This window comes from Eumetopias jubatus, unplaced genomic scaffold (assembly GCF_037043125.1).
Source record: "Eumetopias jubatus isolate StellerSeaLion01/CBP00866 unplaced genomic scaffold, mEumJub1_p1.0 scaffold_4, whole genome shotgun sequence".
Taxonomy (NCBI): domain Eukaryota; kingdom Metazoa; phylum Chordata; class Mammalia; order Carnivora; family Otariidae; genus Eumetopias; species Eumetopias jubatus.
Window position 1 is genome coordinate 94,508,443 of NW_028274810.1, and position 25,643 is coordinate 94,534,085.

At 54.7% G+C, this 25,643-nt stretch overlaps 1 protein-coding gene across 3 annotated transcripts in view; it reads right to left on the reverse strand.

Annotated features, from left to right (window-relative positions):
- Nucleotides 1-5,286: 5,286 nt before the first annotated feature.
- Nucleotides 5,287-25,643, reverse strand: part of ARHGEF10L (Rho guanine nucleotide exchange factor 10 like) — a 117,205-nt gene continuing 96,848 nt past the window's right edge. For 2 of the 3 annotated variants that reach the window (XM_028108334.2, XM_028108338.2), the window contains 3 exons: nt 15,345-15,519; nt 7,565-7,687; nt 5,287-6,339 (listed from right to left, as the gene is read on the reverse strand). In XM_028108334.2, coding sequence (XP_027964135.1) covers nt 5,801-6,339; nt 7,565-7,687; nt 15,345-15,519 — 837 coding nt within the window. In that variant the 3' untranslated portion in view covers nt 5,287-5,800. The other variant, XM_088022588.1, reaches the window with a different exon arrangement.

Below are 25,643 nucleotides of genomic sequence, written 5' to 3' on the forward strand. Positions count from 1 at the left end.
TCTTTTCCATCAAACTGGCAGGTCCCCAAAAATAGGGTTGGATCTCCCCCATCGGACTAGCAGCTTCCTTATCAGCCTAGGTAATAGGGTCTTTGAGTCCTCCATCAAGTTCAGGGACCGTCTTATCTCCCCAGTGACTCTAGCCTAGTGTCAAGCCTGCGAAGGTGTATGTAGTGGGGTGATCTGTTTGCAATATAAACCTGAGGTTTATTTTCATCCCCTATAGATCTTGAGCAGATGTCTCCCTGGCCCCCACCCCATTGAACCAATGCCAGGTAACGTGTGTGTGTGTGTGTGTGTGTGTGTGTGTGTGTGCACGTGTGCACGCGTACGCACACATCATGGTCTGAATGTTCATGCCCCCCACCCAAAGTTCATGTATGGAACCCTAACCCCCACTGTGATGGTATTTGGAGGTGGGGCCTTTGGGGGGTGATGAGGTCATGAAGGCGGAGCCCCATGATGGGATCAGCTCCCCTAGAAGAAAGAGAAGAGAGACCAGAGCTTCCTCTCTCCATCAGGGGAGGACGCAGCAAGAAGGTAGGCATCTGCAAGCCAGGAGGAGGGCTCTCCCTGGTCGCCAAATCAGCCGGCACCTTGATCTTGGACTTGCCCGCATGCAGAACTGGGAGAACCAAACTGTTGCAGCCCCCAGCCCCCAGCCCCTGGTAGTTTGTTATAGCAGTCCAAGCTGGCTGAGACGGGGGAACAACCTAGAATAGACAACCAACTTTGAGTTCCAAATGTCATATTTTTGTGTCCATAGCAAGACTATATCCCCCTTTAAGCCTGACCTCGCTGGAGAAGAAAACATTTTAAAGTTATAAAAGCCAGTCCCCCCTTTCACTCCCCCTGGCGGTGCGCGCAGTCCGGGGGCCGCAGGACTCTCTCTCTGCCCACCCAGGAGGCAGGCTGGAGCGCCAGCAGCTAGTGCTTCCGACCGAAGCCTCAGCTGGGGGCACCCTGATGGCAGCTGGGGGACAGGGGGCCCAACATCCTCACCCCGCGGCCGGGCTGACTCTGAGGCTTGCTCTGCGCAGTGCCAGAGCCACCACCGCCAGCCGCCCGCTCACAGCTCACCCTGTTCTGGTTCCCTTCCCTCCCCATCCCACACGGTCCCTGGCCTCACCTCCCTAAATCCTCTTCTCCGGATCTGCTTCTGGGGGAACACAGGCCAAGCCACTTCCTTTCGCGAAGCAAGAGTGTCTGAGCACAGAGATGCCCACAGGCTGCTGAGCCGCTTTCCCTGGCAAGAAATCCCAGTGTACGCAGCGAGTCGGAAACAGGACAGACTTGAGGGGACAGGCCGGAGGTGGGACACGACCGGGGCTCCTGGGCAGGGAAACGGCACCCCCACCCCACACCTGAGGCCCTCACCAGTTCAGGAGAAAGTCAGAAAGCCTGAAGGGGACAGAGCACCGTGGGCAGGGTGAGGTGTCCCCTGCATGCCCAGCAGGGTGGGAGAGCGGGGCAGAGGAGGGGCTGGGCCTACAGGTCCGAGATGCCCCAGCTGGTGAGAGCCCTGGGGCCGGGGGTGCAGAAGGGCAGCAGGAGGGGGCGACGGCTGGGTTACCTACGGGTGGGGGCGAGCAACCGGCTCTCAACCCGAGAGTCCCAGCTGGAAGTTGGGCCCCGTGCACCTGCCCCCTGACGACAGCCCCCCTCCCCCACTGTACCTGCTCATCAAGGGGGGAAGCAAGAGTGCTTTTCCCTCTCGGCCAAGGGCAGGGGACGAAGGCACACAGCCCACCTCGGCCTCAGACCCCACCCAGGTCCCTGCTGCTCCCAAGGTCAGTTCCGTCCATGGCACCAGACACGAAAGATAGCTCCCTCCTCCTTCGGACACTCTCCACCCGGCTTCCAGGACGTCAAGCCCCCACCTCCTCCACTCCCTGGAGATCTGGTCCCGCTCACACCTGTCTCTCACCTGGACCTCTCCCTCGAGCTCCAAACTCACAATGACTGTCCTGCCTGCACGACACAATCAGTGGCAACTCAGTATAATGCACCCCAAACCCAATTCCCAGTCCCCCCACCTCCTGCCCCAGGAAACGGCAGCTCTGTCCTTCTGGTTGCTCAGAGCCAGATACCTCAGGGTCATCTTTGACCTTCTCCCTCTCCCCACCCACCCATCCTCAAACCCTGTGGACCCTGGCGTCAGAATCCAGCACAACCGCCATGGCCGCCTTGGTCCTGCCGGCCGCAGTGTGCCCCAGGACATTGCAACAGCTTCCTTGGGGGTCTTCTGGCTCCCACACGCCTACCCTTGCCCCCTGCAGACTAGCCTCCACTTAGCAGCCAAAAGTGATTGTTGGAAAACAAATGACAGATTGTGTCCCTCTTCTGCTCAAAACCCTCTTGATGACCTCCCATGTCACCAAGGAAAAGGCAGAGTCCCTCCGTGATCTGACCCCCCACTCGTGACCAGCCCCCCACTTCCGCCGCCCCAGCCACACTCCTGCCTCGGCACCTTGCCCATGCTGTTCCCTCTGTCCAGAACTCTCTACGGCCTGATGTCTGCTCCTCCTTCAGGTCTTGGCTCAGATGTCACCTCCTCAGTGTGGTCTCCCTAAACACCAGGCTTCACATCACCAGCCCCCTCCCCGACCTTTCTTGCTCCCCTCCTCAGTGTTCTCTCTCCAGAGGGAGAGATAGCACATAGCAGGCTTTCCATAAATGCCGAATGAATGACACTTAGTTCCCATGGCCTAGACTGTTGTTCTGTCCTCTCTGAGACAGAGAGGTTAAGGTGCTTGCCTGGCATCACACAGCCAGTAAGTGAGGACAGCATACAGGGAACTCTGGTCTGTCTGTCACCAAAGTTTTGCTCTTGGAGGTGGGGTGGTCTGGATGGGGGTGGGGGGAAGAGTCTGGCCCTGATGCTTCCTCGGGGGGGTTACTTAACTTCTGGAGCCTCAGGTCCCCCACCTGCAGAATGAGGGGAGCACGGCAGGGGAGCAGCTGTGAGGACGAATGAGTGCCCCCAAAGCGTTACTCTGATCAATACCTAGAGCAGGGGCCCCCCTCCCAGGCCAGGCACGTCCTTCACACATCTTCACGTCTCGGGAGCCGTTTCCGACGCCCCCAGCCCACCCTCGCTCTGTTGGCAGAGACTCAGCAGGGGGGCTGTCGACTGATAGGATAATTCCACAATCGTCGTTAAGTCCGCCAGTTTCTCGGTGACGGATCTCCAGGTCCCCTTCAGCTGAGCGATCTGTAGGTCTAGGATCTAAGAGACCCGAAGAGTTCCCAGACGCCCACTCCCACACACAAGGGGGGCTTCTTAACGAGACAGTCTCCCTCAAGTCGTTTGGAACGAGACACGCTACCAGGAGGATTGCCCCTTGTCCTTGGCAATTCACTGAGTGAGGCGTCATCGTCCCCGTTTTAGAGATGGGGAGACAGACCTGCCGGTGAAGGGACACGCCGGAAGACACACAGCAGGTCTTCCGTGGATGCAGACCTGCCAGATCCTAGACCCCAGGCTCGCTCGTCGCCCCAAGTGGCCGCAACTTCCCGGTGACTGTTCTAGGAAAAGTCTCACCCAGCATTTGACTCAGGGGATCAAGGCACCCACTGGGAGCCCGGCCCAGACCGCGTTCGGTAATGAGCTTGAGCGCGTGTGCTTTTGTTCCTCTCCCGCGAGCAGTGGGCAGGACCCTGGTGGGTCTCCCTTTGATACTAAAAGGGGAACAGAGGGTCAGAGAAGAAGGGCGCATCTGGGATGGAATGTCCAGTGTCCTGAAGGGTCACTGTCCAGGGTCATGGTTCCCCCGGACACAGCTCCCCACTCCCCGCCCTGGGGACCCGTGCTGGACCACTTGCCCATGGGAATAAATCCACCTCCTCACAGTCCACCTTGGCTCAGGCAGTCCCCTCCTGGAGGCCTTGCCCTTTCTCTGCAGCACCCTTGACCTCCCCCAAGCCCTCAGCCGGGGCCCTGACACCTGCACTCTGCTTTAACTGCACTTCCTGGGGGCGGAGGTGGCCACTGCCTTGCTCGCCTCCATGGCCCCAGCAGCTCACAGGGTGTCTGAGGAGAACGGGGGCCCGAGGGGTTTGTGAAAGAGCTGAATGAGCCAGGGCTCCTCCAGGGGGGCCAAGACCCCACCAGGGGGTTAGGACCTGGCTGAGGTGGCCTTACCCTCCATGGTGGCTCCCCCACCAGGGTTCCCAGAACGTCCATGGAAGCCCGTGGAGCTACACAGCTGGGTCTCGTTGACAGGGCTGCCTCCCACCCCCGCTGATCTCCGCTTTCCTCCCCCCCCCCGCCCCCCGCCACCTGGCGCCGGCGCCAGTGAGTGTGAAAGGGAGGCCCCGCAGGTGGGCGGGTGGTGGGTGGACAGACACGGGGACAGATGCCAGCGAGGTGGTGGGTGGGAAGATGGAGAAACACTTCCCTTTTGGGTGGTGGGTATTGGCTTTGTTTTTTTCCCTGCAGGCAGCTCTAGAAATCTAAGGATGGAGACTGAGCCAGAAGAAGGAAGCCAGGGCCCCAGGCAGCCCCACCCACAGCCTGGGCTCTGCTGCCACCGTCTGGAACTCAACCCCTCCTCCCTCAGCCCCCTCCGCGCCTCACCCTGCCACCCTTAGCAGTAGCCCCCGACCCCCATCCTCCACAAGGTGAAGCCCTTCAGATTTCTTCCCTCCCAGGTGGGCAGGGGCAGGTGCCGAGGCCACCTGCCTCCATCCCAATCCAGAGCAGGGAGGGCAGCCTTCTCTTCAAAAACTATTCAGATGGGACGTCTGAGTGGCTCAGGCGTTAAGCGTCTGCCTTCGGCTCAGGTCATGGTCCCAGGGTCCTGGGATCAAGCCCCGCATCGGGCTCCCTGCTCGGCGGGAAGCCTGCTTCTCCCTCTCCCGCTCCCCCTGCTTGTGTTCCCTCTCTCGCTGTGTCTCTGACAAATAAAATCTTAAAAAAACCAACTATTCAGAAAAGCAGCTCCCAAGAGCCCCTTCTCAAGCAAAAGAGAACTTTCTGGGATGATGGAAATAGTCAGATCTGTATTGTCCAGGACAGTCGGCACGCATCCCGTGGGGCTCTTCGAGACACTAGAAATGTGGCAGTGGGACTACAGGAACTGAATTTGTGACTTTTTTCCTTTTAATTAATTACAAAAGTAGAAAGCTACACGTGGCCAATGGCGAGGGCATCAGACAGCTCATTCTAGGGCTTGTGCTGTGTGGTGGGGTCTCCCTGGTGCTCCTATTTCCAGAACAGCCCTATCTCATGACAACTGTCTCTTCCCCGTCACATCTCAAAAAACAAAAAGTCAGTCCAGGGGCTCATGTTATTGTCTTTTATTCCAGCATCTCCCAGAGCTCCAATATGTACAGACTTCATTTATACACATAATATACACCATATATACGTATTTATAGATATTCACACAGCAGCCCACATGCTCTCAGACTCTCACACGCACACGGCCTTCCCCGAGAGGTGCGTGGCCACCTCTGAGCCCCGCTCGGCCGCACGAGAGGCCCTGGGCTTGCCAGGCAGTTGTGAGGTTTTGTGTTTTTTTTTTTTCTTTTGTTTTTTTTTTTGCTTTTAAAAAGAAGGCCATTTCCTCCAGAGGTATCCTCTCCCCAGACCCAGACTCCTCCCCCAGAACACTCTGAAACATCTTTTTTTAAAAAAAAAAAAGAAGTTCTCCTCTGCTCTGCCAAGGTAGCTCCGGGAGATCCAGGCCTATCCTCGGGGGTCCCTGGAAGGCGAGTCTCCCCCGTGCTCCCGGGGCGCGGAACCCCGGATGGTGGGAGGGGCCCCCGGCAGGCGGAGAGCCCGCCCGGGCGGGGGCTATAGCGTCAAGGGCACCTGCCAGATGAGGAGGGCGCTGTCCGTCTCCCTGCACGGGGCCGGCCGCCCGCTGCCCCCCGGGGCGCTGCCGAAGTGGCGGTAGCCCGGCCCCCCGGAGATGATGGCCACGGAGCAGATCTCCTTGCGGTGGGCGTCGCGGGCGCAGGGCCGGCTGCGCACCCAGACGTCGGGGTCGTCGGCCATCTCATAGATGGAGCCGTCCTCCTCGCTGTGCTCCAGGGCCGAGCCGTCGGCGGGCGCCGGCTCCCGCACGGACAGCAGCGGGCCGGGCAGGTGCGCCGTGGAGCGCAGGCGGTACTGCAGGAGGATGCCCTTCTTGCGGGGCAGCTCTCGGCCCACGTGGCTCGTGGGCACGGGCGTGGGCTCGGGCACCGGCCCGTCCGCCTTGTCGTCCTCGGCCGGCGGGCCCTCGGCCTCCTCCTGGTCGCTCCGCAGGATGTCGGGGGCCAAGATGCTGGTAGCCACGGCCAGGAAGGCCACGGGCCCGCAGTGGCCGTTGAGCGAGACCATGCCTTTCCCTGCAAGAAAGGGGCGGGGAGAAGGGGCCCGAAGGCCCAGGGCTTCAGGGGAGGCACCCACACCTCTCTCTTGGCGAACTTTCTGGGTGGTGGTGATTATTTTGGTAACTGCAATCTATGTTGGAACCTTCCAGAAGGCCTTGGGTCTGGGGGAGGGCTCTCCCACACTCTGGAGCCATTTTCTGTGGAGGAGTGGGACAGGGAAGAGGAGTGATCTTATAAACCTGTTGCGGGGGGAACCCTTGGGGGACCGTCAGTGTGAAAGCACCTGCAGCCCCCGCCTGAGCCAGCCGCACGTCTTCCTGCCTTTGCTCAAGCCATTGGCCTTGCCCGGAGAGCCTTCCCCAGCCACCTGATGCTACACCCCACCCGCTAAAGCCCAGTTCAGGCTCCTCCACAGCACATCCTTCTTGACTCCACCCACAGACTGCCCAGCACCCGGTCTCTGGGCCCCGAGGTCCCAGAACACCTGCCATCACAGCACCTGCCCCCTCCCCTGACCTCAGCCGCCTCTGCCAGACCATCAGCACTGGGGGGCGCGGTCTCTGCCCGATGCATCCCTACAACCCAAGGTTGTACAACACCGCAGGGAACAAAATGACATATGTGATAAAAACAGGAGACTTTGGGATTTAGGAACGGGGAGGGGCTCCCGTTCCGGCTGGGCTGGTCCACCCTCAGGGCTTCCCCCCAACCCCACCCACCCTGGTCCCCCAGCTGCTCATCACTCTCAGGGCAGAGGCAGAGAGGGGCCCAGGGCTCTGGGTCCTCCCTGACCCCGCCCTTGTTCTCCTAGCCCTAGCACCCCCGTCAGGGCAGACCTCCCGCTGCTCCATAGGAACACATTTGCACATGGACCCCAACCGCAGGAGCCCTCGGTTATGTCGGTCTTTGGAACCTGGACATTTTGAAGCTGCTGTGGGGAGGGGACAGGAGGGGCCCAGGCATTAGTCAGCGGCCTCCACCAATCCTGAAGCCACTTGACCAACACACACTACTGTGCCCATTGGCCAGATTAGGAAACTGAGACCCAGAAAGCAGCTGGGAGACCTTGGGGCGGGATGACATAACTCCAGTGTGCCACAGTGTCACCTGTGATCTCAGGGGCACTGGAGATAATGCCCCACGTCAGAAGAGGGCGTGAACCTCTGGGCACAGGCTCACCCTCCCCAGCCATCTGCAGCTGACTCCCAGGCCCTGCCAAGACCGGTTTCCAGAGCCTCACCTGTGATCTTGGGGATGCCTTCCAGCCGAGGCACAGGCAACAGGACAATGACACCCTGGTCGGTGCCCACCCAGAGCAGACCCTGGCAGATCAGGAGGCTGGTGACACACAGGTGCTTCTGGCCTGTGGAGAGAGAAGCCAGCATGAGCAGCACACCCTCCTGCGGGGGCAGCGGTGGGTTCTGGGGGCTTCAAGGTGAGGAAGGGGCATGGTCCGGCTCCTCGGGTGAGACAAGCAGGAAGCTGGACGGGGCTGTGGTTGGGACGTGGGTCTGGGAGTCTGACCTGGCTGGAGTCCGGCCCCTGCATCCCCGAGCCTCAGTTTCCACCTGAGTACAGTGGGGCTGCGTGAGGATGGGAGAGGGTAGCGCCACAGAGCATGGTGCTGGCCCCTGGGGGCCCTCCGTGGCAGGGTGCGGGTTTGAGGGTGAAGCAGATGCTGGTGCACACGGAGGCACGGGGCGGGGGCCGGTACAGATACAAGAAGCGGTGGGGGGGGCACTGGCTGTCTGTTGTGGCCCCTCGGTTTCCAGCACAGGCTTGCCATCCTGCCCACGTGGGGCCTTCCCCCGGGTGAAGGCCGAGCGCACCCAGCAGCCCCCCGGCCCGCCAGTGACGTGGGCGACTCCGTGCCAGAAACGGGCCTGCTGATGTCAGTCCGCATTAGTTCTTGTCTGGCTGTCCCCCTGCTGCTGTCTCTTCATTTTAGTGAGACCGGCGGTGGCAGGGAGAGCACTGGGGTCCCCCTGGCTCTTTACAGGGGGGTTGCGTGGTGCGGGCTCCAGGGACCGGTGCTGGCCTCAAACCCAGGCCCTGCCACGTCCCAGCTACACGACCCAGGCCAGGCCCTAAGCCTCTCTGTGCCATTTCCTCACCAGCCAAAGGGGATGATGATGCTATTCCACAGCCTCGTCCCGAGGATTAAATGAGTCAATGAATGAATGTAAATCCCTGAGCCCAGTGCCCAGCCCATGGCACACACAGAAAGCGCCATCGGCCACCTACCACTGTTAACAACCCTGGGCAACGGGAAGGGGCATGAGGGAGGGCCTGAGCTCAGACTCCTGCCTTTCTAAAGGGCCGAACCCTTCTGCCCCACTGGAGGGGCTCACACCTCCCTAAAAGGAAGTTCACATTCATGCCATGGGGTATGTGAAATGCTGCTTGGAGCCCTGGCTGTCGACCTGGGCATGCATCCACACCCCCGGCCAGTTCACACCCGCAGAGGTGAGCCCCCAAACTGCATTTCTGGCAAGCACGCAGGTGACACGGCTGCTGCTGGCCTGGGGACTGCACTTAGAGAAACGCTGCTTTGGAGTATCCAAAGCACACATAAACCTGCTCTGGTCTGACGGAAGCCTCGCGGCGGCTGGGACACACACAAGACACCAGTGTTGTGCCCGTTTTTCCAGGGGAGGAAACTAAGGTCCAAAGAAGTCATCCAGCTGGTGGGTGCAGGCTGGGAGCCAGGCTCCGGTGTGCTGATTACCGTCTACACTGCGGCCACCTCTCTGCTCTTGAGCAAATGACTGCAGTTCCAAACGGGTAGGGGTGTGGGCTTCCTCCGAGCAGAAGGGGTGGCTCCCCAGGGTTACCGCACTGGAGTTCATGCAGCCCTGTCTGACGCAGCATACTCTACCACCACCGACCCACTCGCCCGGCACCCCAGAACATCCCAGGCGCCTACTGGGCACGGGACTCTGCGCTCAGTGCTGGAGGCACGGTGGGAGCCGCACACACGGTTCTGCTCTTGGGGAGCAAACCCTCTAGGACCTCCCATGATGATGGAAATGTTACCTATCACACTGTTCAATTCTGCAGCCGTTAGCCACATGTGGCTGGTGAGCACGGGAAATGTGGCTGGTGGGATGGAGGCACCGAATGTTTTATTTTATTCAGTTTTCGTTAATAGTGGCTACCGATTAGCGCTGTTTGGAGAGGGGAAAGAGGAAGGGAAAACATAAACAAGAAACATAAATACCAGGCAGAGGATTCAAACGGGGGATGGGGCAAGGAGTGGGCAGGAGAATTTCCAAGCTTCCTGCCTCACTCTGCTTTCTGGAAGGATGGGGAAGCAGGTGTGGGGATGTGAGGTCTGGAGGACAAGGATAAGGCAGCCACGCCAAGTCCCAAGCTAAGGACTGGGACACAGCACACGCAAAGGCCCTGTGGCAAGGATGAGTGGGTGGCAGGAGCAGACTATAGCTAGCCCAGCTCAGGGATAGGGGCAAACTCAAACTCAAACTCAGCTGGAGAGCAGGTGGGCCAGGGTAAGGACCAGACTATTCATTCTGAGCAAGGTGAGAAGCTACTGGAAGGTCTGAGTAGAGGAGCAGGTGACTTGGTCTGGAGGAACACTTTAGCCGCAGAGTGGTAGAGGACAGGAGGGAGGGAGCAAGCAGACCAGCCAGGCAGAGACAGTGGTGGCGAGACGCCACGGTGGCCTGGAAGATGATGAGGAGCCAGGGCATTCAAGATTCGTTTTGAAGTAGACGGACAGACCCATTGACAGACTCTAGTGGGTAGGGAGAGAGGACAAGAATGAAGGACAACTCCGGGCAGCTGAGTGCATGGCAGTGCCTCGGACTCAGATTGGGGAGCAGCCTGGGGTAGAAGGCCACACTGTCCCCTGGATGTGCAGCCCGAGATGCACGTGCAACTGTCTGCAGGCAGTGGGACAGACGCGCCTGGCAACAGCATACAAACTCAGAGAGACCTCTTCGCGGTCCTGATTCAGTGTGGGGATGCAAACCCCGCAAGAAAAGCCAGTGCGCCTCTGGACAACAAGGGCGATTGCACAAATGGGTCTGGATGTCTGGACTCTGCCCCACGCCCTGGTCGGTTCAGAAAGTGTAGAGGCCAAGCCAGCAGGGCAGGCTCGGGGCCAAGCGACAGTGCGCCCCGCCCTCCGGAGTCGGTGCAGGCTGCCCCTCCCCCTCCTCACCACCTGGCTCCCGCTTGGCCCGGGGCAAGGTCTCTGTGGCCCCACCTCTCCCTTACTGCTCGCTTCCCAGATGGAAGCCTCGTGTGTGGGCGAGGGCAGCGGCTTACCTGCGCACTTGATCCCCCGGCTCCCGGGCCAGCACCCTGGCTCTCGAGAGTGTCTGCCAGTGCACGAGGGAACGAGCACCAGGACAAGCGAACGCAAGCACAAGAGCGAAAAAGGACACGGGTGTTGACGTCACGTACTAGATGTGCGAACTGACAAGCCGCTTTCTTTCTCTCATCTCTCAGGGAGGATTATAAACCGACCTCGCTTTATTTCATGATTATTAGAATTATACGTGTGTGTGTAATACAGACACACAGTGGGCCCAGCCCTGAGCCCAGCGAGTACGGTCAATGAAAGGAAGCCGTTGGGACAATGTCTGTGATTATGGAAAGGACCTGGACTCATGGCTCAAGATCGACTCCATCAGAGCCATAAACCCACAAAAATACTTAAGGCAAAAGAGCGAACAGGGGCATGTTTTTCATACCTCTGCCTCACCTCCTTTTCCAGGGCCCCTGGGGCCATGAGCCCCGGGAGAGACCATCCCCCAATGCCCCCACATCTTCCCGGCCCCACCGGACAGCCAAGACCCAGCCAATGTGAGGGAGGCAGCAGGTGCCAGACCTGAGAAATGACTTCATCTGCAGATCTCATTCTGAAGCCCTTCCTCCTCCCCGTCGGCCTCGAGGAAAAGAGCAAGACACTTCACAAACAGTCCGAGAGAAAAAAAAATTCTAATGGTGGATAAATATTTTATCACAGAGACTTAATGCAGCCGTGTTCAACTCACCCAAGCCATCTATCTGGAGATATACAACTTTAAAAGGCTCCGGCTCTCAGAGAACATTTTATTAATGACCTGTCTAGTTAAGAGGAGGGGGGCTTTAGGTTCAAAAAAGCATTAATCCCAGTCGGGTACATGAGTGGAAGAAAGGGGTCGGGGGAAGGAAGCGTGATAAATTTTTAACACGCCCTTAAAAAAATCCACACTTAGAAGAGGAACAAATTTATTACTAATTATGCAATTATTTCATCTGGTGGTGTGGGGGAAGAAAAAATGCTTAAAGACCTTTTAAAAATATCTCTGGTAAAGAACTGAAGAATCCTGCTCTGCTGACCTTCCACCGGGGCACCGTGTGAGGTAGGTGGAAGCCGCCCCCCACCCCCCGCGGCAGCTCCGGCCCTGCTCTCCTCGGGCTTGAGGGGTCCTGGCCGGGCAGGTGGGGCTGAGCAGGAACTGCCAGGCTTGGGGACGGGGGCCCAGGGCAGTAACCCCTGGGGACCTTCGGGGACGCCCTGCCCCCCAGAACCTCAGCCCCCGCCCCCGATGGGCCAGCCCCGGGGAGGGCTGGTGAGCGAGACGTGGCTTCTCTGCTGGACGTAGCAGGTGCAGCCGGAAGGACATGGGCGGGACAGTGGGGCCGAGCAGAGAGGCCCCCGGATGTGTGGCCCGCAGAGCCGGTGTGGTGAAGGGCAGGGATGGTCACAAGGACGGGGCCCAACCTCCCTGGGAGGCGGCGACTGGGGGTCCCGAGGCTCCCCGCTCGCTGCCTGGCACGGGACTGGAGGGCACAGAGCCAGCCCGACTCCAGGTCTGGTCTGTCCTGCTCCCATTCGGATCTTGGCCCCTCCCTGTATAGATGGGGAAACTGAGGCCCGGGACTGGGGATGCTGTACAGTGAGCCTGTGAGAAGGTGCGATTCGGGTCCTGGCTCTGGCCTCCCCGGCAGCGCGACCTCCGGTCATGTCCCCTCCGGGGTCTCCGTTGACCTGGCTCTGACATAATCATAAGGACAGGGCCTGCCCTTCCTTCCTTAAAGGGGAACGGCCAAGGACAAGTAAGCCGGTGAGCGAGCAGATGCATTTTAAGGTGACATAAAGCCACAGCCGTGCGGAGGGGCTGCGATGTCACCTGCAGCGGGCTCTGCCGGCCAGTCCCGCCTCTGACCTCTGCCCACACAACAAGGGGCTCCCTCCTCTCCCTCCCCCTGCTCCACAGAGGAGGCCGAGGAGATTTAAAAGGCTCACTTTTTTTGTTGTTCTGCTAGCCTGAAATAATTTAGCTCTCAGTGTAAGTGTGGAAATATTTTTGTGATATAAAGAAATTTTTATCATAGTTAAAACGGATTTACCTTGTATAATGGCTAAATACTGAGAAACACAATGAAACTGAAGGAAGAGGGAAGGAGGGGGGAGGGAGGGAAGGAAGGAAGGAGGGAGGGAGGACGGGAGGGAGGAGGGAGGGAGGGGGGAGGGAGGGGGGAGGGAGGGGGGAAGGGAGGGAGGGGGGAAGGGAGGGAGTGGGGAAGGAGGGAGGAAGGGAGGGAGGGGGGAGGGAGGGAGGGGGGAGGGAGGGAGAGGGGAAGGAGGGAGGAAGGGAGGGAGGGAGGGAGGGGGAAGGACGGAGGGGGAAGGAGGGAAGGAGGAAGGAGGGAGGGGGGAAGGAGGGAGGGGGAAGGAGGGAGGAAGGAAGGGAGGGAGGGAGGGGGAGGGAGGGAGGGGGAGGGAGGGAGGGAGGGAGGGAGGGAGGAGGGAAGGAGGGAGGGAGGGAGGGAGGGAGGGAGGAGGGAAGGAAGGAGGGGAAAGGAGGGAGGGGGGAAGAAGGGAAGGAGGAGGGAGGGAGGGAGGGAGGGAGGGGGAAGGAGGGAGGGGGAGGGAGGGAGGGAGGAGGGAAGGAGGGAGGGGGAAGGGGGGGGAGGGAGGGAGGGAGGGAGGAGGGAAGGAGGGAGGGGGAAGGAGGGAGGGGGGAAGGAGGGAAGGAGGAGGGAGGGAGGGGGGAGGGAGGGAGGGGAAGGAGGGAGGGGGAAGGAGGGAGGGGGGAAGGAGGGAAGGAGGAGGGAGGGAGGGGGGAGGGAGGGAGGGGGAAGGAGGGAGGGGGGGAAGGAGGAGGACGAGAGCCACAGCCCAGGCCCACACAGCACACCCCAGAAAGTGCACTTATTCCCCTCACTCACGCTCCAAGCCTGGGCAAGGTGCCTTCCCAAGCCCGGAGGCGTGTCTCTGAGCCAGGAACCACCGCTGCCCCCACAGAGGGACCACAGGCCCCAGGAGGCAGCGAGAGCCGCCCGGGCCCCACGGTGGCCAGGCCAGGACTCGGGCCACCTCTGAAACCATCTCTCCCCTGTTGCCCATAGTGGGACTCTCAGGGGACTCCGGGCCCTGCTTCAGGCCCACTGCAGGACCACAGACAAGCCACGTTTTCCTGCTGAGCAAACCTCAGCTTCCGCACGTGTACGAGGGGGACAACCCCCACTCCGTGGGTTACCGTGAAGTGAGGCCCCGTATCTAAAAGCCCTCGGAACCCAGCTCAGTGCAGGGCTGGGGCAGGGCGCGTGGCAGGCGGCTGTTACACGCTGTCCCTGCCACCGCTGATCTTGGGCTTAGTGACCACCGCCCCCTATCACCACCAGTCCAGACCCGGGGACCACTACTGTGACTGGCAGGAAGAAGCAGGGGCCAGGGTGATCTCTGGGGTTAGGGACCAGGCCTTTGGGGTAAGACAGAGGCCCCCACAGCCCCTTAGGTTCTGGCTAATGTGCCTGCCCTTGGCCCGGCCTCATAGAACAGGGAGATCAGTCCGCCAGCTCAGCACATGGCCACTCTGGCCTCCACATGGCCCATCTGCTGAGTCCTTGTAACGATTAGCTCCCCACCTGCCAGGCCAGCCCCATGTCCCTAGCCCCAGGGCCCCTCGGCTCTCCCAGCTGCTGAACCCGGCCCAGCTTGGACAGGATGGAGCCTCTGCATCCTCGCAGACAGTCTGTTTGTCTGGTGGAAGCTGGGCCAAGCTCTAAAGCCAGCTGGGGGTGGGAATGGGCCCTGAGCAGGCGTCTGCCCTGGCTCCCCCCGGCATAGCCTGCAGGGTCTGGGCAGCATCTCGGGCAGCAGATGGGAATGGGGTTGCCACGGAGGCCTCGAGCAGATGCAGGGAGTAGCAGAGTGTTAGGGGAGCTCCAATCTTCCTCCTCTCCGCTGAGTATCACCAACAGCTCAGCAGGTGGAAGCAGGGCCCCAAGGGGATGATGCCCTAGCCCTTCGCTCTCCCCGCTGCCTCCAAACTCCAACCAGCAAACCGAGACAGTTGCCTTTCTTAGAAAAACCTCTAAAGAAAGAGACCTCTGGTCAGCCTTCTCTCTTTCCCTTCACCTCACATTCTGTACGTGACGTGAGGCGGAATTGGGATTCTGGTCAACCTGAGGAGTGGCAGGTATGGATGGGCCTGGGTTCCCACCCAGTATGACTGTTTAGCAGCTGCCCGACTTGGGAGAGTCTGTTGAGCCTGGAGCCTTACTTCCCGCCAGAAGTGAGAGGGGGGCGCCTGGGTGGCTCAGTCGTTAAGTGTCTGCCTTCGGCCCAGGTCATGATCCCAGGGTCCTGGGATCGAGTCCCACATTGGGCTCCCTGCTTGGCAGGAAGCCTGCTTCTCCCTCTCCCACTCCCCCTGCTTGTGTTCCTGCTCTCGCTATCTCTCTCTCTGTCAAATAAATAAATAAATAAATAAATAAATAAATAAATACATAAATAATCTAAAAAAAAAAAAGAAGTGAGAGGGAAGAGTGATGACAGCAAGAGAGGTTTGGGAATGACAGCCCTAAGTTCGAATTCCAGCCCTGCTGCCTCCGCTCTTGGAGGCCAGTTTCCAAAGCCGGCCAAACACTGCTACGAGGGCTAACAACGTGGGCCAGTCCGGACGCACCTCTGCCCGGCCGTGGAAGGTACTCCACGAAGGTCAGCTCCTCCACTGCACAGGCCCAGGATGGCAGGGCATGATGCCCAGCAGCAGACTCACCCGGCAGGAGGAAGGTGGTCCTGGTGGCAATGTTGATCTCCTGCAGATGCTCCAGTGTCTCGGTGTGGAAGAGGCGGATGGAGGAGCCGGAGGAGAAGGCCATCCAGACGCCGCTGCCTGCCTTTACCATGTGTGTCACACTCACGGTCTCGTCCTGGTGCGCCTCAAAGCTTTGCTGTGGCACAGAGAGAAGGGTGTCGGTGCTGGGCTGGGCCCTCTGGCTGAGCCTCAGCGGGCCAAGCTAATCTAGCCTCGGCCTGAACCAGACTCAGGGCCAGAAGGGAACCTCAAGAGCCCGGCAGTGGTGTGCTGATGATAAATGTTTAACAACGGGTAGGGAATCCTGGTTTGTCCTGTCGGCCGATCCCTGTGGTATAAAAACTTCTAATGTGGCCCATCACAAGCTCCCCACATGATACAAGGAGCTAGGAAAACGGTAACGCACGCACACAGTCAGCTCTCAGGAGTTGACACACCAGGCTCCGGCAAGCCCCTGTGACACAAGGGAAAGTCAGGGCCAAAGTCAATGCAAGAGGAGGTGGCAGCCTACGTACATTATCGAGAGTTACAAACGCAACAAAACAATAATCAGGGAAGGGAGGTGGGTGGTATGAGTCAAATCCTAACCTTTTACAGCAGGGATGCAACACATAATGTCCAAAATTTGGTAAACCCAGAAACAGTAAGGAGCTGGGTTCAAGATGGTGGATCCTGAACTCACCTCCTCCCATGGACACGACAGTCTACAACTGCTTATGGAATAATTCCCCCTGAAAGGGACTTGAACCAACAGAGCCTCCACAACAAAAGATAAAGGGACACCATCGAGACGAGACAAGAGGCAGAGACACAGACCCCCCCTGGAGAGAGCCCCCCCATGGCACATCACAGTCGGGAACGTTGTGGGCAGCAAAGGTACAGAACTCCCCTGAGGAATGAGGAATTCGAGCTCCACCTCAGGCACCCCAACCCTTAGATCCTGCCCAGGAGAGACAAGCCCCCAAAACACCAGGTTTTGAAAATCAATGGGGAGGGCACCTGGGTGGCTCAGTCATTAAGCATCTGCCTTCGGCTCAGGTCATGATCCCAGAGTCCTGGGATCGAGTCCCGCATCGGGTTCCCTGCTCCTTGGGAGCCTGCTTCTCCCTCTGCTTCTCTCTCTCTCTCCCTCTCTCTCTCCCTCTGTCTCTCATGAATAAATAAAATCTTCAAAAAAAAATCAATGGGGATTACATTCAGGAACACTAGAAAACTGAAGGGAACAGAAAACTCACTCTAAAGGGGCTTGCACACACTCACTCAACCTGGAAACCAGTCAAAAACACCAATTTGATAAAAAAGCATACACCTCTGATAAAGAAGATCCATTTATTAACAACCTTAAAGGGTCCGTCAGAGTGGCAGAAAACATCAGGGGCTCTCCACATGGACTGAGGCTGGAGCCACTGGCAGGACCATCTCGGTCTACCTTCCTAACACTGATACCGGTGGGCACCATTTTGGATTCTCCTTGTAACCTGCTAGTGCCAGTGAGTGTACTCCACTGAGAGTCTTGTCCACCAATGTACCCCAGCAGCCATGGACATGCCCCCAGCCAGGCCAGGAGCCAGCCCCACCCACCAGTGTGCCACAACCACAGCCCCACCACAACAGGAGGGCACACACAGCCCACAAGGGGGACACCCCTTGAGCATATGGCTCTGGTGACCAAAGAGATTGCACTTCTGGGCCCCAAAGGTCATCCCCTATATAAAGCCACTCATTTAAGACTGGGAGAGGTTGGTGACTCACCTAACACATAGAAACAAACACAGAGTAGGGCAAAATGAAGAGATAGAGGAATATGTTCCAAATTAAAAAACAAGACAAAACCTTAAAAAAAGAATTAAATGAAACAGAGATAAGCAAACTACCTGATAAAGAGTTCAAAGTGATGGTCATAAAGATGCTCCCCAAATTCGGGAGAAGAATGGATGAACACAGTATGAACATCAACAGAGAGATAGAAAATATAGGAAAATACCAAACAAAAGTTATAACTGAACCGAAAAATACACTAGAGGGGTCCAATGGCAGACTGGATGAAGTAGAACAAATCAGTGTGCTGGAAAATAAAGCAATGAAAAACACCCACACAGTGCAGCAAAATGAAAAAAGAACTAAGAAAAATGGAGACATCTGAAGAGACTTTTGGAACAACATCGAGTGAAATGACATTTGTGTTATAGGGATCCCAGAAGGAGAAGAGAGAGAGAAAGGGCCAGAAAAGAAGAAATAATGACTGAAAACATCCCTAATCTGGGGAAAGAATCAGACATCTGGGTCCAAAACACCCAGAGTTCTAAGCAAGATGAACCCAAAGAGATCCCCACCAAGACATGTTGTAATTAAGATGGTAAAAGTTAAGGATAAAGAGAGAATCCAAATGTTATGTACAACGGAAACCCCACAAAGCTATCAGCAGATTTCTCAGCAGAAACTTTCCAGGCCAAAAAGGAGTAACGTGACACATTTAAAGTGCTGAAAGGAAAAATCTTCCAACCAAGGTTATCATTCAGAACTGAAGGAGAGATTAAGAGCTTTCCAGATAAGCAAAAGCTAAAGGAATTCATCACCACCAAACCAGCCCTACCAGAAATGTTAAAGGGCCTCCTTTAAGCTTAAAAGAAATGGCACTAATTACTAGTACAAAAACATACAAAAGTAAAAATCTCACTGGAAAAGGTAAACGTATAGCAAAGACAGTGAATCAATCCTTATAAAGCAACTGTAAAGATGAAAAGACATAACTGGTAAAATTAACTAAAATCACAATAATTAGTTAAGGGAAGCACAAAATTAAAAAATGTACAATGTGTCATCAAAAATATAAAACATCAGGGGTGAGAAGTAAAAAGGTAAAGCTTTAGAATGTGTTTAAAATTACACTGCTATCAACTTAAAACAGACCGCTATTGTCATAGGAGATTTTACGTGAACCTCAAGGTAACCACAAGGAAATACACAAAAGAAAATGAGAAAGGGATCTAAACCTAACAGGAGAAAGCCATCAAACCACAAGGGAAGAGAGCAAGAGAAGAAAGGAACAGAGAGCAACTACAAACACAGCCAAAACGCAATTAACAAAACGGTAATAAGTATACCCTCATTGACAATTACTTTACATGTAAATGGACTAAATGCTCCATTCAAAAGCCAAAGAGTGGCTGCGTGGATAAACAGCAAGACCCATCTATACACTGCCTATGAAAAACGGATGTCAAAGTAAGGACACCCACAGGCTGAAAGCGAAGGGACAGAAAAAGATATCCCATGCAAATGGAAATGAAAAGAAAGCTGGTGTAGAGATACTTACACAAAATAGACTTGCAGACAAAGACTGTAATAGAAGGCAAACAGGAGCACTACACAATGATAAAGAGATTAATCCAGAAGATATAACTTTTACTAATACATATGCATCCAACAGGGAGCATCAAAATACATAAAACAAATCTTAACACACCTAAAGGGAGAAACTGACAGCAATGCAATACTAGTAGAAGACTTTAATACCCCACTTTCATCAATGGATAGATCTTCCAGACAACAACAAAGAATAAGGAAACATCGGCCTTAAATGACACATTAGACCAGATAGACTCAACAGGTATTTATAGAACATTCCACCCAAAAGTGGCAGAAAACACATTCTTCTCAAGGGCACATGGAACATTCTCCAGGATAGATCACATGCTGGGCACAAAAGAAGTCTCTACAAATTCGAGAAAACTGACATTTTATCAAGCATCTTTTCCAACCACAATGGTATGAAACCACAAATTAATTACAAGAAGAAAATGAAAAAAACCACCAAAATAGGAAGATTAAAAAACATGCTATGGAAAAAGCAATGGGTCGAAAAAGAAATCCAAGAAGAAATACAAAACAATACCTAGAGATAAATGAAAACAAAAATACACTATTTCAAAATCTGGGTGGGGGGGCAGTAGAGGTGGTTCTAAGAGGGAAGTCTCTAGCGATGCAGGCTGATCTCAAGAAACAGGAAAAATCTCAAACAATATAACCTTACACCTAAAGTAACTAGAGAGAAAAAAAAAGAAACAAACAAACCTCCAAATTAGTAGATGGAAGAAAATATTAGATTGGAACAGAAATAAGTGGGGACTAAAAAGACAATATACAAGATCAATGAGACTAAGACCTTGAAAAAGTAAACCAAATTGACAAAGCCTTAGCCAGACTAACCAAGAAAAAAAGAGAGAGAACTCAAATAAATAAAATCAGAAATGAGAAGGGAGATGTGGGGCTCAAACCACAGAAACACGAAGGATCATCAGGGTCTTCTATGAACAACGATACGCCAACACCCTGAAAAACCCAGAAAAAAAAAAAAAACAGGTTTCCTATCCTAGAAAAAAAATGGATAAATTCCTAGAAACATATAAACTTCCAAGATTGAATACTGAAGAAAGAGAAAATCTGAACAGAATGATTACTAGAGCAAGGAGATTTTAACAGCCATCAGAAACCTCCCACCAAACAAAAGGCCAGAACAAGAGGGCTTCACTGGTGAATTCTACCAACACTCAAAGAAGATTTAATACCTGCCTTTTTCAAACTCTTCCCAAAAATTGAAGGGAGGGGAAGTTTTCAAACATATTTTATAAAGCCAGCGTCACCCCTGACACCAAAACCAGCCCTGATACCAATTACAGGCCAGTAACATAGATGCAAAAATCCTCAACAAAATATCGGCAAACTGAACCCAACAATATATTAAAAGGGTCAAACACCATGACCAAGTGGGATTTACTCCAGGGATACAAGGACGTTCGACATCTGCCAATCAATGTGATAAAGCACATTAACAAAATGAAAGACAAAAATCACATGATCATTTCAATAGATGCAGAAAAAGCATTTGACAAAATTCAATATCCATTTGTGATGTTGAAAAACTCTCAAAACAAAGTGGGTATAGAGGGAATGTACCTCAACATAATAAAGGCTGTATATATGACAATCCTACAGCAAACATCATCCTCAACAGTGAAAAGCTAAAAGCTTTTCCTGTAAGAACAGGAACAAGACAAGGATGCCCACTCTCACCACTTTTATTCAACATAGAACTGGAAGTCCTAGTCACAACAATTAGGCAACAAAAGAAATAAAAGACATCCAAATCAGAAAGGAAGAAGTAAAACTGTCGCTATTTGCAGAGGACATGATACTATATATAGAAAATCTTAAAGAATACACCAGAAAACCACTACACCTAATAAATGAATTCAATAAAGTTGCAAGATACAAAATCAATAGACAGACATTCGTGGCATTTCTGTGCACTAATAACGATTCATCAGGGAGAGAAAACGAGAAAACGATTCCATTTACAATTGTATCAAAAAGAATAAAACACCTAGGAATAAATTTAACCAAGGAAGTGAAAGACTTGTACATTGAAACTCTAAGACACTGATTAAAGAAATTGAAGAAGGCATGAATAGATGGAAAGACAGTTCATGCCCATGGAGCTAACTGGGAGAATATTATAAAAATGTCCATCCGGGGCACCTGGGTGGCTCAGTCAGTTAAGCGTCTGCCTTCGGCTCAGGTCATGATCCCAGGGTCCTGGGATTGAGCCCCATGTCGGGCTCCCTCCTCGGCATGGAGCCTGCTTCGTTCTCTCCTCCCCACTCATGCTCTCGCTCGCTAACTCTCTCGCTATCTCTGTCTCTCTCTCTCAAAATAAATAAATAAATAAAAATCTTAAAAATTAAATGTCCCTCCTACCCAAAGCAGTCTACAGATTTAATGCAATCCCTATCAAAGTTCCAACGCACACTTCACAGGACTACAACAAATAATTCTAAAATTTGTACAGAACCACAAAAGATCCCAAATAGTCAAAGCAATCTTGAAACAGAAAAACAAAGCTGGAGGTATCATGCTCCCTCATTTCAAACTAGATTATAAAGCTATAGTAATCAAGACAGTACAGTATTGGTACAAAAAGAAACACACAGGTCAATAGAACAGAACCGAGAGCCCAGAAAGAAACCTGCACACATATGAACAATGAATCTATGCCAAAGGAGCCAAGAACACACAATGGAGAAAGGACCGTCTCTTCAATCAACGGTGCTGGGAAAACTAGACAGCCATATGCAAAAGAAAGAAACTGGACCCCTATTTTACACCAGACACAAAAATGAACTCAAAATGGATTAAAGACTTGAATGTAAGACCTGAAACCATCAAATTCCCAGAAGAAAACAGAGGTGGTAAGCTCCCTGGCATGGGTCTTAGTGACATCTTAGTGGATCTGACTCCAAAGGAAAGGGAAACAAAAGTGAAAATAAACAAGGGGGACTAACAAGCTTCTGCACAGCAAAGGAACCCATCATCAAAACAAAAAGGCAACCTGCTGAATGGAAGAGGGGGTTAGTATCCAAGATACATAAACAACTCATACAACTCAACAATAACAACAACAAAACCCCCAAACAACACAACTTAAAAATGGGCAGAGGATCTGAATAGACATGTCTCCAGAGAAGACCTCCAGATGGCCAAGCCGACAGACACATGAGAAGATGCTCAACATTGCCAGTTATCAGGGAAATGCAAATCAAAACCACAGTAAGCTATCACCTCACACCTATTAGAATGGCTAAAATCAAAAACACAAGAAGTAACCGGTGTTGGCGAGGATGTAGAGACGAGAGAATCCTCGTGCACCGCTGGCGGGAATCACACAGGTACAGCCACTGTGGAAACTGGTATGGAGGTTCCTCAAAAAACTAAGAACAGAACTACCCTGTGACCCAGCCATTCCACCTCGGGGTATTTATTCAAAGAATACAACAGTGCTAATTCAAACAGATACGTGCACCCCTATGCTCACTAAAGTAGCATTTACAATAGCCAAGATATGGTAACAACCTAAGTTGTCCAGCAGTAGATGCATGGATAAAGATGTGGTGTATTGATAGCATGGAATGTTCCTCAGCCATAAAAAGAATGACACACATCATCTGCGACATGGATGGACCTAGAAGGAATTTTGCTAAGTGAAATAAGTCAGAGAAAGACAAATACTGCAGTATTTCACTCTTATGTGGAATCTAAAACAAAAAAACAAAAAAACAAAAACAAGCAAACAAAATAAAACAAAAACAAACTCACAGATACAGAGAACAGACCAATGCTTACCAGAGGGGAAGCGGGTTTGGGGGCACGGGTGGAAGGGGTGAGGGGTCAGCTGTATGGTGACAGATGGTAACCAGACTTGGTAGCATATACAGATGTCAAATTGTAAAGCTGTACGCTGCAAACTTACAGAATAAAAACAATTACGGGATTAATCAGGCACTTATTATGTGGAAGGCCTCTCACTTTGACTTTGGGCTTGAATTTTTGAAAAAAGGAAAAAGAAACAGCAGAGCAGACAGACTGGAGTCAGAGGAGAATTCCTGGAGATTAGGAAGAGAACAGGTGCATTCTGTCCCAGGGAGCGCGGCTGGGGTGGGGGAGTGTGAAGGCCCCGCAGGAATGAGCACTGCATGTGTGAGAAACAGAAAGGTGTCAGGGTGGGGCCCGTGGTTTGACGGAGGGAGAGAGGTGGGCAGGGCCGGAGCACCCCGGGCTGCTGCCGTCCACGTCCATGGTGAAGGCTGACGGCAGTTAAGTGCCCAAGGGGCTAGGCTGGGAAGTGACACCATCAGGTTTGCCTCTGAAGGACGTTCGCTTTGACAGCGACGTGGAAGGGGCTGGAGGTGTGGGCCTCACACGGGCTCAGGGGGTGAGGAGTGGCCCCAACTCCTCCCGGCTCAGATCACCAAGAAGCTTCCCACTGAGATAAGGAAACTGGCTGTTTGGGGCTGGGGTATACATGGGGAGCCAAGCCCTTGAGGGCAAGACTGGGGCCCACACAATTGCTTTTTCCGAGCCAGTCCCTGGCGCCTGAGCTCTGCGTGTGGCCCAGGCTGATGGGGACAGGAAGCTCAGGGCCCCGGGTTAGGGGAGGGGAGAGGCCGAGCAACATCCTCCCCTCCCCTCAGGCCAGGCTGCTCCCAGGAGGCAGGGTTCTGTGGCACAGCTCGTCCCTCAATGGGGGGACCCTGACAGCAGAAGCCCTAGCTCCCTCTCAGCCAGGAAGTTCACGCAGGGGAGAGGCATGTTGTCTCCATCAAAGTGGCGGCTCTCCAGCGGCGAGGGGGGAGGGGTCTCATATGAGGTGTGGCACACTCCTGCTCCCTCAGACTTGGGGCTCACACAAGGGGCTGGCAGGGGGTCTCTGCTCCTCTTTCCTCAGCAACCCCCCACCCCCCCATTGAAGGCCCAGGTACTGGAGGCTCAGCCAGTGAGCCTCTGGGATTTAGAGGGAGGCCAAGCCCCTCACAGCCTCCACAAGCTGGGCCCAGTCCACACAATGCAAGGGGAGAGGAGCAACTTCATCCCTCTGTCCCTTCACCCCCAAGTCTGCTGCCCACAGCCCTGGAGCGCTGGCTTTCAGTTCTCCTTAGTCCTTCCTGGGAACCCTGGGCAGCCGGGGTGCTTATCTTCCCGAACCAGCCTATGCTCAAGACAATGTTCCTGAAGGCCCAGCCACAGGCAGAGCACCAGATCCAAACAGGATGCCTCCCGACGGGCCCTGCCGGAAGAGGCCAACAGAGGAGCCACAGATGAGCCACTGAGGCTGGACCCCACTTCCACGGGGCCCACCGTCAACGAGCCGACCGATGAACAGAGGGGGCAGGCAGCAGGCTTTGTCTGCAGACCTTCCTTCCCCCAACACGGCATGCACACACGTGCAAACAAATGCACACATGCACGCACACCAACAGGAAGGCGTGTGCGTGCTCACCCCGCTCCTGTGGAAGGGTCAGAAGCCTCCGAGAAAGCCAGAGCGCGCAGGAACCAGGAGGCCTAGGGCCGTGGAAAGCCGCGCCTGAGTCAGAATCCAATTAAAAGAGAAGTTAGCAGTGGAAATCCAGGCTCATTTCTCCAGAGGCATAATGAGTCTGCCCCCAGGCCTGAAGGCCTTTACAGAGGCCTGTGCAAACCCGCCAAGCCCCGTGGTACACGGTGGGAGAAAGGGCAGGAGGTATGAGCAAGGGTGCGGCAGCTTCAGCCCCTCCCTCCTCCCTGATCTCCCAGCTCCCTGGGCGCCCTCCCCAGGCCAGGAGCCCGCTCACGGAGCCGGGTCCTGGGAGTCCTGGCTGGGCCTCCCGGGGACACAGGACAAGCAGGTGGCATGCCGGCAGCATGGGTCCCGGTACTCCTGGGGGGGTGGGGCAGGCAGCAGTGAGGCCCCGTCCTTGCTGCCCACTGGGCTCAGTGCTGGCTTCCCATTTCTCCCCTCTGGACCCCTCCTCTAGCCCCCGGCCGGTCTTGGAGCCCAACAGTGTGGGTCACCTTCCCTCTCAGAGGCCTCTATCCCCCTGTCTCTGAAGAAGGCCCCCTGCCCAGTGGCCACCAGCACAGTCCTGTCGCTCCTCTGAGCTCCGGGAGGCCCGGCGCCTTCTGCCTACTCGGCCCCCACAGTCCAAGCAGGGCAATTTGCCGGCTGCTCATCCTGCCCCGGGAACTGCGTTAGGATGATATTCTAGACCGTGGTCTGCTAACAGTGACACTCAGACTACAGAGGCCTGCCCCCTGTTTGGGGGAGTCCCCTTTTATTGGAACATGGCCACACCCACATAGAAAAGAACCCATTAAGGCAGCGTGGGAATTCAGCCCACTGACCACACACCCCAGGGCCTTAAGGACAGAAAGATCTGCAAAGTCCTGAACTTGACATAGTAAACTTGGTGTGGGTGGTGGGACGGGCCCAGCGATTCAGACACCATGTGGTGTGGCTGAAGTTCACAGAGGTTATTCTCAGGGGCCAGGGTTTTCACGGCGAGAAGAGTCGAAGACAGAGTGAGAGCAGGTGAGGGTGGAGGTCCACAGTCTCGGATCTGGATCAGAGCTGTCCGTGCAAACCTAAGTTCTTTTTCCTGGCCCTGTGCACTGAAAGGGTCTGGAAGCAATGATATCTGGCAGCAGGGAGCACCCCAGACTCCATGCCCATGAAAGGGAACCAACCTGGGCACCCCAGAGGAATGGCCCATGAGGGCAGGGGGAACAGCAGGGGAGCCCAGAACTTCTCCCGATGCAGAAGAGCAGGGAAGCACCCCACAAATAATGGGGAGGTAAGTGACCAAGGGACCCAGGAGCCAACACGAAGGGGCTCCTATTGGCCAAATTTGAGACAATTTGAGTATCAAGAGGAGTGATGGTCCTGGATTA